The sequence below is a fragment of the Oncorhynchus nerka genome, linkage group LG5 (genome assembly GCF_034236695.1).
Source record: "Oncorhynchus nerka isolate Pitt River linkage group LG5, Oner_Uvic_2.0, whole genome shotgun sequence".
Taxonomy (NCBI): Eukaryota; Metazoa; Chordata; class Actinopteri; order Salmoniformes; family Salmonidae; genus Oncorhynchus; species Oncorhynchus nerka.
In genome coordinates, this window is record NC_088400.1 from 49,459,762 (window position 1) to 49,477,740 (window position 17,979).

Genomic DNA, 17,979 nt, shown 5'->3' on the forward strand with positions numbered 1-17,979 from the left:
ATAAATGGTACACTCGTATGACATTTCATAGCCTAGCGTAAATTAACAGAAAGGAATCACTTGCTTCAAATAATCAAACCAGTACTGTGGTAGCTATGGTGATGGGGAAACCAAAGATAAGAGCAAAGGTAGGGGTTTTGGCATTTGCTTTGTGTAGTAGGAAGAAAATACGGTATATTCAGAAAGTATTCAGACCCCTTCACTTTTTCCACATTTTGTTATGTTACAGCCTTATTCTAAAATAGATTAAATACAAATATGTACTCATCAATCTACACACATTACCTCTTAATGACAATACGAAAACAGGTTTTTGTAAATTTTTGCAAATGTATTAAAAATAAAAAACAGAAATAGCTTACTTACATAAGTATTCAGACCCTTTGCAATGAGACTTGAAATTGAGCTCAGGTGCATCCTGTGTCCATTGATCATCCTTGAGATGTTTCTACAAGCTTGATTGGAGTCCACCTGTGGTCAATTAAATTGATTGGACATGATTTGGAAAGGCCCACACATATCTATATAAGGTCCCACAGTTGACAGTACATGTCAGTGCAAAAAGGAATTGTCGGTAGAGCTCAGAGATTGTGTCGAGGCACAGATCTTGGGAAGGGTTCCGAAACATTTCTGCAGCATTGAAGGTCCCCAAGAACATAGTGGCCTCCATCATTCTTAAATGGAAGAAGTTTGAAACCACCAAGACTCTTCCTACAGCTGACTGCCCGGCCAAACTAAGCAATCGGGGAAGAAGGGCATTGGTCATGGAGGTGAGCAAGAACCCGATGGTCACTCTGACAGAGCTCCATAGTTTCTCTGTGGAGATAGGAAAACCTTTCAGAAGGACAACCATCTCTGCAGCACTCCACCAATCAGGCCTTATAGTAGAGTGGCCAGACGGAATCCACTCCTCAGTAAAAGGCACAAGATAGCCTGCTTGGAGTTTGCCAAAAGGCACCTAAAGACTCTCAGACCATGAGAAACAAGATTCTCTGGTCTGATGAAACCAAGATTCAACCCTTTGGTCTGAATGCCAACCGTCACATCTGGAGGAAACCTGGCACACTCCATACGGTGAAGCATAGTGGTGGCAGCATCATACTTCGGGGATGTTTTTCATTGGCAGGGACTGGAGACTAGTCAGGATTGAGGGAAAAATGAACGGAGCAAAGTACAGAGTGATCCTTGATAAAAACCTGCTGCAGAGTGCTCAGGACCTCAGGCAGGGTCGAAGGACCTGATAATGGCGGCGACAAATAGGGCTGCCGTGCTTCGAGCGCTTAGGACATTTTTTGTGTTATTACATACAGCCGGGAAGAACTTTTGGATACCAGAGTGGCGGTAACTACAAGCATTTCGCTACACCCACAATAACATCTGCTAAGCACATGTACGTATGTGACAAATAAAATGTCATTTAATTTAATTTGAGGTTCACCGTCCAACTGGACAACAATCCTAAGCACACAGCCAAGACAACACAGGAGTGGCTTCGGGACGAGTCTCTGAATGTCTTTGAGTGGCCCAGCCAGAGCCTGGACTTGAACCTAATCGAGCATCACTGGAGAGGTCTGAAAATAGCTGTGCAGCAACACTCCCCATCCAACCTGACAGAGCTTGAGAGGATATGCAGAGAAGGATAGGAGAAACTCCCAAATACAGGTGTGTCAAGCTTGTAGCATCATACCCAAGAAGACTCGAGGCTGTAATCACTGCCAAAGCTGCTTCAACAAAGTACTGAGTAAAAGGTCTGAATACTTATGTAAATGTAATATTTACGTGTTTTTTTTTTTATACATTTGAAAAAAATATGAAAAACGTTTTTTTGCTTTGTCATTGTGGGGTATTGTGTGTAGATTGATGAGGGGGGGGGGGGTGAAATACATTTTAGAATAAGGCTGTAACATAACAAAATGTGGATAAGTCAAGGGGCCTGGATACTTTCCAAATGCATTGTGGGTCCTGCTTGGCTATTATTGATGGTCTGCGACCCCATTTGCAATTAATTTATGTCCAATACATCATTACAAATAAATGCCATCTGTGCTGTAACACACATAAAGCAAGTAGCTCATGAAAACAAAATGATCACTAATACCTCAATAAAAGTAGAATGAATGTAACGGGCCACCATTTAGGATAGCCATTTAGGATAGCCATTTAGGATAGCCATTTAGGATAGCTCTTCTGTTTGTGCTATATCCAGAGCCCCCTTAGTATTGAGTTGCCTTTAAATATATCACACAAAGCAGTATGGTCCAGACAAGGTAGTCACAAATCAACTTCATAAGATTTTGGCCTAGGCCACCGAAAGGAAACAAATAACTAGCACCTGTCCCAGCCATTGTTGGTGTATGAGTGACTAATTTCCATGCCTCACACTAGTCTATTTTATATCATTTTGTTATCATTACATTCTTGAGGTTATTTCGTCTTTTGGTTTGGCAGTAAGTTATATCAGGATTGCGGTAAAAACGGTGTTATTTTGATATCAACCATGAACAGAGTGAGTGGGCCATAGTTAGCCTAGTCACAACTGTTGCTACACAATGGAGTAGCAAACACTAAACAACCCATAATGATAGGCTCTGAACGACAGAATAATGTTGATCTATTTGTGCTCACTGCTTATATTACATGGTATGCCATTTGAGCCCAATGTACACTATGTCCAGCTAGCTACTCTTTGTCGTACTCTTTGTCAGTACATTAAGTCTATAAAGAAAGCCCAAATAATTGAAAACATACGAAAGAAATGACTCAATATGGTGCAGGCGACTGCATAGGCCGACTTAGCTACGCGACAGAGTGGCACTTTGCCACAGGCGTTCAGCTGGCATTATGTTAGGCAAGTAAGACCATGCCCATGGCTGTCTTGGAGCATTACCACACTACGGGCACCACAGTCACTACAGTGACATGACTGTGTGTGACAGGCGCTGATACACACCAGGGAAACTGTGTCATACATCCAGCCCACTCACATTTTCACGTCCTGTTACAGTAACAGTGAGGCTGAGCTCTAGACACAGATATGCTTACATGTCATTGGCTTGATAAGCAAGTGATAGGTGTTCTGATTGCATCCCACTCACAAGGAGTGTTATCTGAACGTGAGAAGCAACCAATTGAAATGGACAGGATGTCATGCTCATTTCACTGTGCACCACAGCGGGAATTTGATGTGCAGTCCTCAGGGAGTATATCGCAATTTCAGACCCACAATGCAATGCAACTGGAAAAGGGTCCGTGTTCAGTCAGGGAACAAATCGTGATAGACAATGACACATACTCGTGCTCCGTATGTATGGATGAGTCATAGGCTCATATTTATAGCTTACTGTATACCTTTTTCATTAAACAGTGTGTTATAAAAACTGTTTGTACACTTTTAGTTTAGAGTACATAGCAGGGACAATCAGACACAGCCATGTTGTCCTGAGAGGACCCAGCAGAGCTAAGGAGGGAGACCATTGTGATTAGAAGTGACCCCAGATTGATGCCCACTGCTGATGCCATCTGCGACAAGCTGACCAATCCCTGCCCCATCATCCCACTACTGCCTTCCACATCCACAAAAACATAGGCATAAACATATTCATATCATGATGGACATTTCAGACACAGCACATAACTGTCATTTCAGACACCGTGCCACTGCAGAAACATGACATAGGCCTTCTATAGTGTGGCGTATCATGGCTAGGGTCTACTAAAATGTAACACTTTCTCCCTTCATGTGTTAAACAAAGAATCCATCGTGTCCATGAAAACAATGTATTTTAGTACTAGATACACTCAATACTGGGATTGAAAGGAGCTGCGTATCTCAGCGAAGCACCTGCGGCACAGTGGAAATATGAGTTGCTAAAACCGCAAAAACGCTGCAGTTGCCTCCAAAACTCTGTCTCAGTTCACCCTTTATATCAAATGAGCGCATGCAGACATACAATGCCTTCAGAAAGTATTCACACCCCTCTAAAAACATAATTTGACATTATGGGTTATTGTGTGTAGATCGGTGACACAAAATCTCAATTGAATCCATTATAAATTCAGGCTGTAACACAACAACATGTGGGAAAAGTCAAGGGGTGTGAATACTTTCTGAATTGACTGTATGAATTGACTGTATGCAAAATTAGGGAAATTAAAATACATTGCCTGCCGGTGTGTGTGTGTGTCTCCCTGGCAACTGTTACCTAGCCTTAACTAATTCCTGTTCCCTCGCCGAATTGCTGTGTCCAGTCCACGGAGTCAATATTACACCTGTCATAGCTACGTCTGGGAGAGTGGATATCAAACATACTTTTCGAATTGTGCCGTTAATGAGAAAACCTTCTATTTGTCACCGAGCACTTTCCGACCAGGATTCGCATGGCTTAAGTTAGCATAATCTCCCTAGTCTCATACTAACAGACTCGGAATGACAGTAGAAACGGCATAAGAAGACCTCATTCACATCTTGTTTTAAGTTTTAGAGTGACTTATGTTACAGAACAGTTCTACTAAAATAGGTCAAACGGTTTAAAATGACAGCAAACGGAGGCACCTATAGGATGACAGAAACTTGACAACATGAATGAGACATTTGCTGTACAGGTTCTGTTGCTGTGTGATTATGTGTGGGTGATGTGCACGGGTATGGCCATATGTGTCAGATAGCACTATGGTTGCATGAGTGGGTGGAAGTGACAGACAAGTTGACAAATGTTGCTAGATTGCTAATAACAGCTCTTACGGGTTGGCGGATAGTGGAGGAAAGGTGTTTTAACAACAGAATGGTGACATATCGCAGTTCAGCTGTGTGATGTAGGCTACTCCCATAAATCATAACGAAATGATGGATGTTATGGACATAAGCATTATTGTCCATTACAGTGCTCACGGCACCAGTTTGTGATGATGTAACCAAGAGGAAACACTGTGCCATAGACATGATGGTTTAATCTAATGTGCTGGGGACGAGAACACCCTCTAACCACCTCTGCCAGTGTAAGAAGTGTTTCCCCTGTCATTACTTAGGTGTGGTGAGCTCCATCCAAACCACTGCGTAGAATGGCCTGTTTCCGAGTGTGTACATGTAAGTCGGAATATCTTTAATGATAAGAAGCAGTATTGAGAAAACAGAATATAAACAGAGCCTGACCAGTCTTGATTTTGACGGCTCTGGGAGGTCAAAGATCTTTACACACGCTAATAGCCTCCAACACAGTGTCTATTGTCCTCGGGTGTGTTTGTGCATTCAGAGCGTTTTGCTCTCGGAGAGTTCAGAGCACACACAAGATGCTCTGGCCGAGGAGTAGGGTTGATCCTAGCGTGCTGACCTAACAACAGCAGTCCCAAGCTAGCAGGCTAATGTTGGCTAGCTTGCTAGCTATTTCAGACACAAATGAGAGAACAACTCACTCTGACCATTTTACTCGCCCTAGCAGAGCTAGTTAGGTTGTTTTTATGTTATCCAGAGCGTTGGTGAACATTACTGTTTTTCTGGCAACAATTTAATTACGATTTTTTTTGCCAACGTTTACTGACACCGGCCACATTCAATGGGTTTTGAGCGTTCGTAAATCCGTCAGTTATTCTGCACTGTGGCACACTCAGACGCGAGTGCTCTGGAATCGGAGTAGATAGCCAGACCAAATGTACCAGCTACGTCTATCGACAGTTGTCGCAGTGACATCATGAACATTCTATTGAAATAGTTACTTGCATAGTGGAGTCTTTTGTTAAGAAATGTAGCTAGCTAGCTAAACAATGAACCATAATCCCAACTCATAACGTTACTACCCTGCATGAATCTGCAGGTAGCTAAACAACCAGGTTCAATGTTAGCTAGCTAGATAACATTAGGCTATAACTATCTGAAAATGTAGCTAGCTTGACTATATTACCCATATACATGGATGGACGCTTCTCCCTCTCTGTCACGGATGCCATGGTTGCCCTTAGTTTGAAGATGTAATCCAGAGACAGGTGTTTTATACAATAGCCTTCTGTGTGTTCTCTTTTCGACACCCTTTGCAATCAAGCGGCAGAATTTTCTCCATCTCCTTAGGTATCATGCTCTAACTCCAATGGGCATTCAACTGATTTCAAAACTCAGTCCTCCAGAAAGTGGAGAGCAACACCTTTTCTGCTTTACTACGTGATATCTTTCAAAAAAGTTGCGTTAGAAAGGATTACCTACATGTTATAGACAGAAGCGTGCTACAAGCCAGACCAATCCGAACTCATCTCTTGGCATTGCTTGCCCATTATCTCAGCCAATCATGGCTAGTGGGAAGGTCCCCAACTTTTTCATGGCTAATCCAATTTAGGCTCGTAATTTAACAATGTTATTTGTATTGCAGATGGCATACAAGTTTGTTATTATTAAGGCACATGAAAGTTCACATGTTCCAGAAGGCATTTCTGCCCAAAAATGCATTTTGATAAAAATAAAAGTTTATGTCCAAATGGCTCTCCTGTGAAGTAGAGACGTGCGACATACGCCTGGTTTCACCTAGATCTTGAAGGTGAGTGGTCTCATAAAGACATGGACTGGCTGTAACATAATTCTATATCTTACAATTTTCTCAAGGATTTTGATGCATGTAACCACTGCTAATACACCACACACTGATGCCTCAGGTGCAGCTGCAAACCGGTATTGGACTGAAAGAGCGGCATAATTCGTCGGACACCCCGGACAGAGCAAAGGACATCAAAAAGCAAAAGGCAGCATCGCCAGAGACACGCTAGTTTATAAATGTAAACCAATCCATACATTTTGAAGTGCAGTACTGAATTTTGAAAAGTTGAGACTTGTTCCACAGCTTTTAGTGTGTGTACTTTTTGGGCTTTTTAAAATATTTTTTTATATTATCATTCCAGAGTTGGAGACCATTTGTTAATTAGGCAGAATAACTTATTGTCGCCTGTAATTTCACAGGCTCCGGCCAGTCGGTCAAAATAACTCTCTGCTGAAGAGAAGCAGTGATTTGCGGGTGCAACTGGAGACATGATGTCTGATGTGGAGACAGACCCAGGGGAACCCAACGCATTTTTAATAACCTCCCCTGAGTTTGAGGACCTGATTGTGTCAGCAGACCGGAAAAGGGCCAAGCATGCTTATGGGGAGAAAAGGCGCCGTCAGAACTAAAACCGGAGCCAGCATGCACATCCAGCGCAGACCGACCCAGAACAAATTATTGTGCAATACACCACAGACAGCCTAAACAATTCCTCTGTGTACACATCCCTAAGGAATTAACATGGTCCACACACCCACACAGTTGTGAAGAGGGCGCGACAGCACCCCTTCCCCCGCAGGAAGCTGAAAAGATTTGGCATGGGTCAGAAATTGTCAGACTCCAGACACCCAAGCCATAAACTGCTCTCTCTACTACTGCAAGGCAAGCGGTGCCAGTGCACCAAGTATGGAACCAACAGAACCCTGAACAGCTTCTACCACCTAGCCATAACACTTTTAAACAAGACTGCTAAATAGCTAATCAAATGGCTACACGGACAACCTGCATTGACCCTTTTTTGCTCTAACTCTCTTGTACTGACTCTATGCACACACACACAGGACACAACACACCTTAACTCACCACATATGCTGCTGCTACTGTCTATTCTCTATCCTAGTCATTTTGCCCCTATATGTACATAGCTACCTCCATTACCTCGTAACCCTGCACATCGACTTGGTACTGGTACTCCCTGTATACAGCCATGTTATTTTGGACTTGTTATTGTTCGTTATTCACTGTGTATTTACTCCTTATGTCACTTACATTTTATAACTCTGCATTGTTGTAAAAGGACCTGTATGTAAACATGTCACTGTTAGTCTACACCTGTTTGTGCATAATCTCCCACACATCTATAGTTTGGAAGGGGATCAGCAAGTATGTATTTTTTTCCCACTGTGAGCTTGGATTATTTTCAGACCAATTTGTGTAAATAGCCCTTGGTAAATATTGGGTCTTTTAAGAAGGACTGGCCTCACCTGTCTTCCCTGACTATTTAAGGAGCCTTACTTGGCCCCAGTCTTAGTGCATCATCTATAGTTTGGAAAGGGATCAACTCTTACAAGAGCGACAAGTACATTTTTGGATTCAATAAGTAGCTGTTGGTATTGTCTTGCTAGGGCAATTGAATTTAAGTGCTGTCTTTTACCTAGTAGTCTATAAGCTGTCTGATTGCTCAGTACGTGTGACTGCCGTTGTGGACTTGGATAAGTTATAGGCCTACTTGTGTAACAGTCTTGCTAATTTGTAGGCGTGTTGTATTGTAGGGAGTGTTTTCTTCAGCTCTGCCAGGCAATCAGCATTCAGTGCTGGGAGGTGTGTCTTCACCTCTACTGGGCATTTAGTGCTAGTACTAAAAGCGTCTGTATTGTTAATTTTTCGTTGTTGTTGCCGAAACAAAGACATTATGCCGAGTTGTTCGAGGAAGGCTCCCACCACACTCTCACTTCAGTATCTTACCTAGTTCTTTTCTGATGATCTCATTTTGCTCTTTTGCAGCTTTGGCAAGTTACATCTCAGTTTGCTCCTGGCTGTAACCCTTCCTAATTTAGTGTACCCTGCGCGCACAACCCGTGTGGAATTCCTAGTCTCTGGTAGCGTTTGGAACTCATCTGAGCCTTTTGAGTTCATCTCAGCCCATGTTGCTCTTCAGTCCCTTGACTTCTTGGCCATGGCGGCGACATGGTTTTCCCCAGAGAACACTGCTACTCCAGCTGCTCTCTCGTCATCTGACTATGTGTTCTCTCATAGTCCGAGAGCATCTGGCGGTCGGGATGGTGGCACTTGGCTAGGGCTGGGTGATATGGCCAAAATATTATATCACAGTATTTTTTTTTTTTTATGGACGGTAATGATGGTATTTGAAATTATTTTTAGTTGTTGAATATTAAACGTTCTACATTGGCTTTATGAGTAGTGTGATCCTAGGGTGGCAACACATACATTCTAAGTGATTTCAATGAGTCTTTCTCCAATCTGATTGTTTTATTTGTTTTATACTGTTCAATTCAACAAATTCCGGCACTTTTGTCATTTCTGCATTTCCTGCACTCAATCGGAGTGGTGGAAAAAGTACCCAATTGTCATACTTGAGTAAAAGTAAGGATATGTTAATAGAAAATGACTCAAGTAAAAGTGACAGTCACCCAGTAAAATACTACTTGAGTAAAAGTCTAAAAGTCTCTTTCCAGGTTAAATCCTGCAGCTAGTGATGCCCAGCCACCCAACAACCTGCCCACTCGATCCCATCCCCTCCTCCAGAGCACTCTCCTCTTGTGTCACAGAGACTCTATGCTCTACCAAAGCTGGACTCTCTCCTCTGTTCTCATTGACACTCAATTACTCTTCTCCTTCCCCCTCCTGACACTGACAAGCATCTCTGCGTGACTGGCAGACATCTCAGCTCGGATGTCGGCCCACCACCTCAAGCTCCACCTCGCACCATCTTCAAGACCCTGGTGCTTGCCTAGGGAGCAGCAAGGGGAACTGCACCTCCTTTATCTTCAGGCTCTGCTCAAACCCTACATCCCAACCAGAGCACTTGTTCCACCACCTCTGGTCTCTTGGCCCGCCGACCCCTGCGGGAAGGCAGCTCCCACTCAGCCCAGTCAAAACTCTTCTCTGTCCTGGCTGGGCAATATGGCCAAAATATCATATCACAGTATTTTAAAAAAAAAGTGACTTATGACGTATCTTGTGTTTTTCAATAATAAAAGTTCTAAATGTGCTTTGAGTAGTGCGTGACCCTACGGTGGCAACACATGCATTTCAATGGGTATTGGGTCAATGGGTCTTTCTCCATTCTGATTGTTTTTATGTTCAATGAAACTTCAAACTAAAATCATTTCCCGCATTTCCATCCATTTCTGCATTTCCTGCACTCATTTGAGATCATTTACACACTGCCATGTAGGGCTGCAAGATTTTAACAAAAAAACATGGCCCTATTTTTTTAACAAATGTTGCAATTGCAATTTGACTTGTGATTTAGATCAATACACTTGGGTGAACTGTTGGAATCATGGAAATATAATATTTATTCATAGTTCGAATATAAATAATAGTGGGCACTTTGAATACAGTGTTTGACATGACAATGAATTAAAATTCCAGGGAGTTATTGTGACAGGGTACGAACCAAAGTCATGGCCAGTTTTTCCTAGGGGACCCTATCATCTTTGGCTACATTAAATGTTTCTTCATGTAGCAAACATACTCATGCTTTGCTAATTCCTCTTTGATTTAGCAGATAGTGTTGAACGATCAACATGCTGATTTTGGCTTACACCTGCACTGATATCAGGCTATATTAGCTAGCTACATTTGCTCTGACTCAGTACATGTATTAGCTCGCTAGCTAGCCAGCTAACTAGCGATTAGCATTAACGGGTAACACGATTTAGCTAAAACATGCTAAGAAAAGACAAACTATCTGATTTCAGATGTAAGAAACAAACTAATAGTGTAATTATAGAATGCTAGTGGATTTATATTAAGAAGTGGAAACAACATCGTCATCAACATCGTTGCATGCGCTGCATTGACCATGCAGACTGAACGCAAGTGTCTTGTGGTCAAACAACAACAAATGCGCTCCTTGAGTGACAGGGGGTGGGGCTATGTCTGTGTGAAAAGCAGCATGGAGAGAGGAAAGGGAAAGGGGGATACCTAAAGTCAGTTGTATATCTGAAATGTATCTTCCGCATTTAACCCAACCCCTCTGAATCAGAGAGGTGTGGGGAGCTGCTTTAATCGGGATGACTCAAGTAGCGGTGTAAACTATTAAAAAAATCGACGTTACAACACGGCATATCACATTTAACAAACCAACCATTCAAATAAAACCCAAACCGGTCCATACATCAATACCATGACTCTTCCGTCCCCCCCCCCCGTCCCCATGTGTCGTTTCCTACTAGCACTGACTTTTCTGATAAATAATTTGTTGGGGGGAAAATGTACATGATACGATTGTGATGTGTTGTTGTCTCACCTAGCTATTTTAAGATGAATGCACTAATTGTAAGTCGCTCTGCATGAGAGCGTATTTGAAATTACAAAAATATTAAAATGTATAAGACGCAAGTACGAAGTATTTGACCAAATACTTTTCACAAACTCTTCACAGCTGCTTCTCAACTTTGTTTGCATCTCCAACTCACCCATCGTTACATACTGTGTACACACACACAGAACAATACCATGTTGTTTTCACAATGCTTTATAATTTATTTATTTTTTAAATATAAATGTCTTGATATTGTGTATTTTATACTATGAATGTGTGTTGATTGCATTGTTAGAGCTGGCCATTTTTTTATTTTTGTTATTTCATTACTTATTTTTTGGCAGGGGGTTTGGGAATATTGTTTTGTTTATTTATGCGTAATGTTGTACACTTTACATATTTTTTTACTTCATTAGATGTTGTATTTTATCATTTGCTTGACTTTTGAACACGTGTTCTTTTTGGGGTTGGGGGGCAATGCAGTGCAAATGTATATGAATAGTTTATTTATTTAACTGATTTCATGACTTATTTTTTGAGCAATGGTGAGGTGTGAGTGTCAGGATACCTTAATGGCATGTATCAGGCTGGACACATTGGCAGTCAGGATCTCTAGTATCCACCGAGTGCTGTTAACATCCCATGGTTCCTCTTATCCCACTGTCGGTGGAAAAACTAGCTTTTGTGTGTTCAGAGATAACACTTAAGTTCTTCCGACTGGCATGGAAGTGGCTAGATTCTTCAGAGGTGTAAGGATAATTAGAAGTCTGAATTCGGGATTTTGGTGCAGTGCACCTACCTGTAGTTCTGTTGCCTCCCACCTGAACTAATTATTTGGCCTCTATTGGTTTCAAATGGGATATTTTGGGAGTTTACAGCCCTGATTGTTGGTTTGGGGGCCGTGGTGCACCAATAAATGAATCTAGGAGAACAGGTATGTCATACATTTTATATGAATGCATTAAGAAATCAGAAATCAAGATGAATTTTTCTTTGAAAATGGTCCACTGCCACACTATGTATGATGATTTACGGCAGCCACAACAGTGTTATGGGGAAGCATTAGGTACAGCCTGTCCCTTCCAATCAAAATAGGCCTGACAGATCACTGGATTATCATGCTAAATCTCCATGTGTGCATTTTTATGTCCCAGTTAATTGGCAGACATGTGACTGTACAGCTGAGGCTATCTGGTTTCAATTAAGCATAGGATTAATTTGAAATAATAATGAAACCCCCTACAGTAATATGGATGGATGTCTAAAATATATTGCCTAATAATAATAATAATTGTCTAATAATGGTCATATAATTCATTTCGGTGTTAATTTTTTTTTTTTTGCATTCATGGAACATTTTTAAGACACAATTCCTATAGACAGTTCATACAATACAAACCCCACTATCTCTAACATGGGATTTCAACTTTACCTATAGATGTGTAATAGAACCCAACAATGATATCCAATGAACAAATTGAACATCCATTGTGTAAGTGAGTTTGAGCCATATATCAACGAATGCCTCTGACTACCCTTGAAACTAAAAGCACAGCAACATATGGCATTCCAGATTATGGGATTACCTAGTTAAATCTGTGACACAGGGAGACACTCCTAATCTCCAGATTTACTAAATGATTATGAACACTGAGATGGGGTAGTATTGTCTACCAACCCCCTCAATTCAAGTGACCACACAATACTTACTTTAAAGACACCTTATTTGAGTTATATGGAAAGTTAGGCCTAATTGCATTAAATTGGACGAACGGTCCACCGTCCAACCCATTCCATCCCCATTGGGTCTTGGCATTTTCTCATGAATTGTGTGCCCAGACTATTTAGTGACCACATGATGCAAAGTCAGTAAGGGTCGGTTTAATTGTAATTATGTTGACACCGGCAGGCAGCACACTGTAGGCAAAATACTCTTAAAGCACAACAAGAATGTAGAAATATGATGCAAATAAACACATTTTTACGCATTGGATGGGCATGTTTTGCGTAAACCTGTGTGACATATTCACAGCTGCCAAATAGAAGATAAAGCCCTTCCTGCGATGATTTGAACATCTCTGCACGCATGTGTCATAGCAAATAACTTATCTTGCCATTGGCAAACTTTGTAAACGACAATGACGGCGCTAACGCTAAACGAGGACGAAGTGCCTCACTGTGCTTCACTTATAATGAGTTGAAGCTAGATGGCTTGTTACCTACGGTGTATTCTTATGAAATGTTATTGGACAGCATCAATGGGCATCAAAACAACATTGCACTTACCTTCCGGGAACGGGTTGGGCTGCACGACGTATAGGAAAGCGTGCACCATGTGGAACAGTAACCCTATTACTCCAGGTTCGTAATAGGCGAGGGTTTGGTAAACTCCCTGAGGCACATAGCCAAAATCCAACTTTCCCGACGGTGGCAGACTTCGGCGCTCTGGCTCCGTTTCTTCTTGCTGGAGTTCACCAGACGTTAATAGTCCCCAAAAGAGGAGAAGAAGACCGGTTTTCCACATCGTCCCAAGACACTGTCAAGCTCAATGTACAGGGGTTAAAATAGGCTACAACGAGGGAGATGGTACAAAAATGTCGCTACGTCCGTATCTCTACTAAAATGTGGAAATAAAAGGGAAGGGTTGAGCAGTGGGACTGCAGGTTTTAAGTCCTGCTGTCCGGGGAAGGATTCGTGATTATCATCGTTCCCACGGTCAGTGGCTCCTCATATGGACGCAAACCGGGTGTTTCTTTTCTCCGGTCCTCCAACCGCTCAGTTCCTCAGAGATGATATCAGACCGACTGTCAAATTGGCTGGAGCATCTGTGCAGTGTGCTAGAGGAACGGGAAGGTTTGGATGGCTGCGCGAGAGAATGCGTGCGCATTCACACTACTGGCTGTGTGAGGCTCGGGCAGGGGCGGACTGGAACAATAATTCGGCCTTGCAATTTCATCCACACTAGCCCATATCAATGCGCATGCCGCCAAACCCAGTGACTGGCGAGTGATGCTCCTCATCTTTTTTAACCAATTCATGTTTAAAACAAATACAATATGTAAAAACACCACTTGGTTGTTCCACCTCAAAAAGCACAAGAAAGAGGATTTTGACACCCACCATCTGTTGTTAGTAGCAGATACAATTAGCATTCCTGAAACATTATTTTGTTGAAGTATAATTTTATCTCTAAGAAATTAAACTAATTGATTGCACAAAAATTGGCAGTTTTAGTTGATATGATTGAGATAATATCAAATAAATATAGTACCCATCACCCACGTAGGCTTGGGCGGTATCGAGATGTTTATATTGTTGTGAAAGGGCCTAGTCAATTTCTTGTTGACTCCCCCAGTCCCCAGACAAGACTCTGGTAACACTGAAACAAGAAAAGATGAGAAGAAGTGGAAGAAGAGGCCTCAAGCACAAGCATCTGCAGCCAGAGAGCGGCAGGACCAAGTCAAAGGAAGAGAAGAAATGACGGGTGTGGGTGGACCATATCATCGTATATGGCGACACCCCTGTCAGATCTCGGCCCTGAAATGGATTTGGTAGAGTTGCTTGATCGCACGTGAAGCAGATGAAACCACGGATTGTCGTCACCTTCGAAGGAACCAATGTGCTACCAATGGCAAAATTGAATATTCATACATGTAAAATCACGAATTTAAAAAAACACTTCTGTGTTTTCTATCAGGAATTCGAGCATTACATTAAGACCATTCTACATTCTTCTAAAAAAGAAAGCTGTGAAAACAATCAATACCTGAGAACCTCTTAAGGATCTACGGGATTGGGGTCCCTATACCGGAACAGTTGTTATTAATGTGCGCTATTGTGACTAGAATGACATTGTAAGTAACAGCAAACTTCCCAGGACATAGACATGTTTTATATGGGCAGAAAGGTTCAATTCTTGTTAATCTAACTGCACTCTCCAATTTACAGTAGCTATTACAGTGAAAAAACACCATGCTATATGAGGAGAGTACACAACAACAAAAACTTTTATCACGGCAACTAAAATGATACATTCACCTCTGAAAGGAAAATAATGTACTTACATTCCGTAATCTCTATATATATTGCTACCTGTCCCAGACCTGCTGTTTTCAACTCTCTAGAGACAGCAGGAGCGGTAGAGATACTCTTAATGATCAGCTATGAAAAGCCAACTGACATTTACTCCTGAGGTGCAATTATTTTTCTGAAGTCTTGGCTGGTTTCTTTTGATTTTCCCGTGATGTCAAGCAAAGAGGCACTGAGTTTGAAGGTAGGCCTTGAAATACATCCACAGGTACTTATGTCAATTAGCCTATCAGAAGCTTCTAAAGCATAACATAATTTTCTGGAATTTTCCGGAATTTTCTAAGCTGTTTAAAGGCACAGTCAACTTTGTGTATGTAAACTTCTGACCCACTGGAATTGTGATACAGGGAAATAATCTTTGTGTAAGTGTAACAGATGTGAAACGGCTAGCTAGTCAGCTGTGGTGCGCGCTAAATAGCGTTTCAATCGGTGACTTCACTTGCTCTGAGACCTTGAAGTAGTGGTTCCCCTTGCTCTGCAAGGGCTGCGACTTTTATGGGGCGATGGGTAACGATGCTTCATGGGTGATTGTTGTTGATGTGTGCAGAGGGTCCCTGTTTTGCGCCCGGGTATGGGCGAGGGGACGGTCTAAAGTTATACTGTTACATAAACAATTGCTGGAAAAATGACTTGTGTCATGCACAAAGTAGATGTCCTAACCGACTTGCCAAAATTATAGTTTGTTAACATGAAATTTGTCGAGTGGTTGAAAAACGAGTTTTAATGATTCCAACATGTGTATGTAAACTTCAACATATATATATATAATACAAAATAATTTTAAAAGGACGGATGTGTTACCTGACTCTGTCTGAACATCACATGTAAAGGATACAATGTGTTACCTGACTCTGTCTGAACATCACGTGTAAAGGAGGCAATGTGTTACCTGACTCTGTCTGAACATCACATGTAAAGGATACAATGTGTTACCTGACTCTGTCTGAACATCACATGTAAAGGATACAATGTGTTACCTGACTCTGTCTGAACATCACATGTAAATGAGACAATGTCTTACCTAACTCTGTCTAAACATCACATGTAAATGAGACAATGTGTTACCTGACTCTGTCTAAACATCACATGTAAAGGAGACAATGTGCTATGTAACAATGTGTTTGCTTAAATGTCATATGTAAGGGGGAGGATTTCTTGTGTGTCTGTAGTCAAAGGAGGCATTGGCTTGGGCGGTTAAGGGGTATAAAACCCCATGTAAAAGATAGGGAAAGCGGAGCGGAGATTCTGGGCGAAGACAGATCAGGAGCTGAATGATGTATTAGAAGTTAAAAGACTTTTGGGGTAAGAACAGAACTTGATTGTTATTGTTAGAAGTTTTTACATTGTAATTGCTATATTTAAAAAACAATAAATCCATCAGTTGTGAAACCGTGGAACCAGAAGAGAAGTGTTACTTGTTTTCATTAACTTATTCAATTATTTGTTGAATAAAGTGCTGAAGAAGAAGAGAAGCATTGTAACAACTACAAGCTCGGTGGGTTCACCTTAGGTGTCCGCGGCCAGACTATATTGTGGGCTCGAATCACATGGGAGCTCAAGGGTAGTTGTGTAAAAGACACACAAAAGGAGCACTGGGTATTTATAGTTTGACTTTACTCAGACTCTGATTTCAACTAAGAATTCCTTTCAAGATATTAGTCTTAGCTGAAACCCTATACCCGGGACATAGCGAGTGTGAATCACCCGTGAGGGTGTTGTCCTGTCAACTAGAAAAGGAGGACCAGCCGCGAGCAGGAGTATCTGAGACTATGCCGCTCTTATAAAAACAGTATAACCCCGTGGTTGAACATATCCTGCGTGATAGGTGAGATACACTACACTGCCAAAAGCATGTGGACACCTGCTCATTGAACATCTCATTCCAAAATCATGAGCATTAATATGGAGTTGGTCCCCCCCTTTGCTGCTACAACAGCCTCCACTCTTCTGGGAAGGCTTTCCACTAGATGTTGGAACACTGCTGCGGGGACTTATTTTACATTCAGCTACAAGAGCATTAGTGAGATCAGGAACTGATGTTGGACGATTAGGCCTGGCTCACAGTCGGCATTCAATTCATCCCAAAGGTGTTCGATGGGGATGAGGTCAGGGCTCTTTGCAGGCCAGTCAAGTTATTCCACACCAATATTGACAAACCATTTCTGTATGGAACTCGCTTTGTGCACAGGGGTATTGTCATGCTACAACAGGAAAGGACCTTCCCCAAACTGTTGCAACAAAGTTGGAAGCACAGAATCATCTAGAATGTCATTGTATGCTGTAGCGTTCAGATTTCCCTTCACCCAAACCATTATTCCTCTTCCATCAAACTTTACAGTTGGCACAATGTATTCGGGCAGGTAGCGTTCTCCTGGCACCCGCCAAACCCAGATTTGTCTGTTGGACTGCCAGATGATGAAGCGTGATTCATCACTCCAGAGAACGCGTTTCCATTACTCCAGAGTCCAATGGCGATGGGCTTTACACCACTCCAGCCGACGCTTGGCATTGCTCATGGTGATCTTAGGCTTGTGTGCGGCAGCTCGACCTTGGAAACCCATTACATGAAGCTTCCGACAAACAGTTATTGTGCTGACGTTGCTTTCAGAGGCAGTTTGGAACTCGAGTGTTGCAACCGAGGACAGACGATTTTTACACGGTACGCGCTTCAGCACTTGGCGGTCCAGTTCTTTGAGCTTGTGTGGTCTACTACTTCGTGGCTGAGCCATTGCTGCTCCTAGACGTTTCCACTTCACAATAACAGCACAGTTGACCGCAGCAGCTCTAGCAGGGCAGAAATTTGAGGAACTGACTTGTTGGAAAGGTGGCATCTTATGACGGTGCCACATTGAAAGTCACTGA

The 17,979-nt window shown here is 42.1% G+C and overlaps 1 protein-coding gene across 8 annotated transcripts in view; it reads right to left on the minus strand.

The window, feature by feature from the left end:
- Positions 1–13,893, minus strand: part of LOC115129563 (prominin-1-A-like) — a 115,687-nt gene extending 101,794 nt beyond the window's left edge. For all 8 annotated transcript variants that reach the window (XM_029660065.2, XM_065018717.1, XM_065018715.1 and 5 more), the window contains exon 1: positions 13,315–13,893. In XM_029660065.2, coding sequence (XP_029515925.1) covers positions 13,315–13,552 — 238 coding nt within the window. In that variant the 5' untranslated portion in view covers positions 13,553–13,893. The remainder of the gene's footprint in view (positions 1–13,314) is intronic.
- Positions 13,894–17,979: the final 4,086 nt, after the last annotated feature.